At 32.9% G+C, this 2,410-nt stretch overlaps 1 protein-coding gene across 1 annotated transcript; it reads right to left on the reverse strand.

The window, feature by feature from the left end:
- Positions 1 to 490: 490 nt before the first annotated feature.
- LOC114540160 lies at positions 491 to 2,114 on the reverse strand. Its single transcript, XM_028560436.1, has 2 exons — positions 1,913 to 2,114; positions 491 to 981 (listed from the first exon to the last, which is right to left on the reverse strand). Exons 1-2 carry the CDS (start codon positions 2,112 to 2,114, stop codon positions 491 to 493), a joined length of 693 nt encoding a protein of 230 aa, XP_028416237.1.
- Between the last annotated feature and the right edge of the window lie 296 nt (positions 2,115 to 2,410).

A 2,410-nucleotide genomic window follows, 5' to 3' on the forward strand; every position in this document is an offset into this window, starting at 1 on the left:
TTTTATTAATGTTGTTTAAAAACTTAAACATCATTGTTTTAATAAAAATGAACATCACTTTGACCAGAATGTTTGTACATTACAAAGAAGGTGTACCTTTAAAAAATGAGTTCAAACAAGACCAGAAAAATTTTTATTGCCCCTCAGTAGCATGTTAAAATGGTGTAAGGAAATGAGTTCAAACAATGCCAGAAATTACTGTAATTATTATTAAGATGTTTAAAAACTTAAAAATTATCATTGTTTTGATAAAAAAATAAAAACATCACTTTGGCCAGAATGTTTAAGCACACACAAAAGGAGTTTTAAGAAATTGTATGAACACAGAGTAAACCAAACCTTTCATAACAATACCTGTTGCATACAGTATATTTTTTAAAACAACACAATGTCAAGTTACAATGGCATTTAGCCCTAGCCCCAAGGTAGGTAAATTAGAACAATAACAAAAACTGTTTGATAAAAATGTATGAGTTTTAGCAATTGTCCACTAGTCATCCATAGCTTCATAAACTAGTGACATTATTTTGCTTTTTATCATTAGGTTTTTCTTTTGTGGTAAGCTCTTTATAGCTTCAACCAAACTTAGGCAAAAATGAGTATCAGCATCATCACCTTTATTAGATGCTTTATCCTCGTTTGTAAGAGCATTGATCAACAGTTTGTCAACAGGATCAATTTCTTTCTTTGGACGCTTAACAGGACAGGTTGGTATTTGAGCAGCTGCAGTTGATGCTCTGGTGGTGGAACTTGATGGTAACACTTCCAATACATCGGATGCTTTATCTTGTTGAGCCACAGCGATATTGCTGGTTGTGGTACGAGTGGACACAATATCTTGTAAAAAGTGCAACTCATTATAGTACCGACAAGTGGGATTCTTTGTATAACCAGAACCAGACTTTTCCTGTTCTCGCTCTCTTTCTTTGCATTTTTTATAACTGTCATACAAGTTTTTCCACTTCTTTTTTGCTTCTTCAACTGCAACAAAAATTTTTAAAATTGTATTTTCTGAGACATAATTACTCTATGATCCCTCCTGTTTAATGTTTATAACTGCCACTAGGTGAAGCAAAAAATGTATTTTATTGCATCATACTCAGTTTGTGTCTCCAACTATCTCAAGCCAGGAAATTGGAAAAACAGTGCATTTTCAAGACAGTAATTAATATTAACAGCCATGGGTTTGTATTACAAAAATGTCTTTAAGACCACAAAATCCTCACAGAATTATAACTGGAGTAGTACACTAAAAACTATAATTGTAAAATGTAGAGGTATCAGCCATATAATTCCCATACAATTTATTATATGAAAGTCGTACTATTATATACCTGCCTGAGGGTTTAAGTTTTGATAATTATCAAATGGAAACATGCATGGACAGCAGTACAAACCACCTTCATGTGATCTTCTTTGGGAAAATATACATGGATTATGTGGACATTAGTATATAAATAAACACACTTGCTAGTTGCTACTGATGTTTACCTATATGTTTTGGAGGTTTAAAACGTCCCATAATTATAACTTTTATCATATGCAAACAAATAGCACATTTTTTCCATAAACATTTTTCAATTTATTAATTTTGGAAATATGAGTTTCTAAAGTAAGGGTCATTTTTGTATAGGAATTTGGATTAGCTTAAATGTTTATAAATTAACACCAATTATATTAATTTTAGCGGGCCTTGCCATGTACTAGCTTGCGCTAAAATGATTTTATTACAATATTTTTAATACAAAAATTACCCTTATTATAATAGTAATAATATATATTTATACCCACGAACCTCAACATTATTGTTAAAATTTAGTTTATAGAAATTGTGCTGTAAACCAATCATTTGGTCTGCAGCAATGTACAAGAAAGATCATACAAGAATAACTATACAAGAAAACTGACGTACCACCAATCTGCAACTTCATGGCTATCTTTTCCCAAATCAGTTTTTTCTTTTGTGCTTCTTTGTATGCGGGCGACTTTTTATTCCAAATGCCTGGATAAACTTGTACTTCGGCCATTAAAAGCTGCAATAAATCTCTTGTTTCATCGATGCTTTCATGTTCGCTGAAATTTTCCGCTTCCACTCGCTCCTCATCCGACGCCATGATGAAACATATGTTGACTTTTTCGCAATTTCGCTTTTCAAAGTTGAAACATTCTCAACTACATTTTTCAGCGAAAAGAAAATTTTTTTTTCGCAAGAAAAGGCTCGGTAAAAAACTGCGCATGCGCCATATCGAATTTCGCGCGAAAAATTTCGCATTTTGGGTAAGTGGAAATCCGCCTTAAGTATAACAGTTTTCGCTTGCGAAAGTTTTCGCCAGTGGAGGCGAAATGCTTGAGTGGAAAACGGGCTTTACTGATTCGCTTTGACTGAGAAAGCATTTATAGGCGAGAGCCT

This window comes from Dendronephthya gigantea, unplaced genomic scaffold, assembly GCF_004324835.1.
Source record: "Dendronephthya gigantea isolate DGI-Jeju-01 unplaced genomic scaffold, DenGig_1.0 000221F, whole genome shotgun sequence".
NCBI lineage: Eukaryota > Metazoa > Cnidaria > Anthozoa > Malacalcyonacea > Nephtheidae > Dendronephthya > Dendronephthya gigantea.

Bases quoted from the DNA above. Each gene is read 5' to 3' on its own strand.
- LOC114540160 (XM_028560436.1), bottom strand. From the start codon at position 2,114: ATGGCGTCGGATGAGGAGCGAGTGGAAGCGGAAAATTTCAGCGAACAT. The intron at 982-1,912 runs GTACGTCAGTTT...TTTTTGTTGCAG, and splicing joins CATGAAGTTGCAGATTGGTG to TTGAAGAAGCAAAAAAGAAG.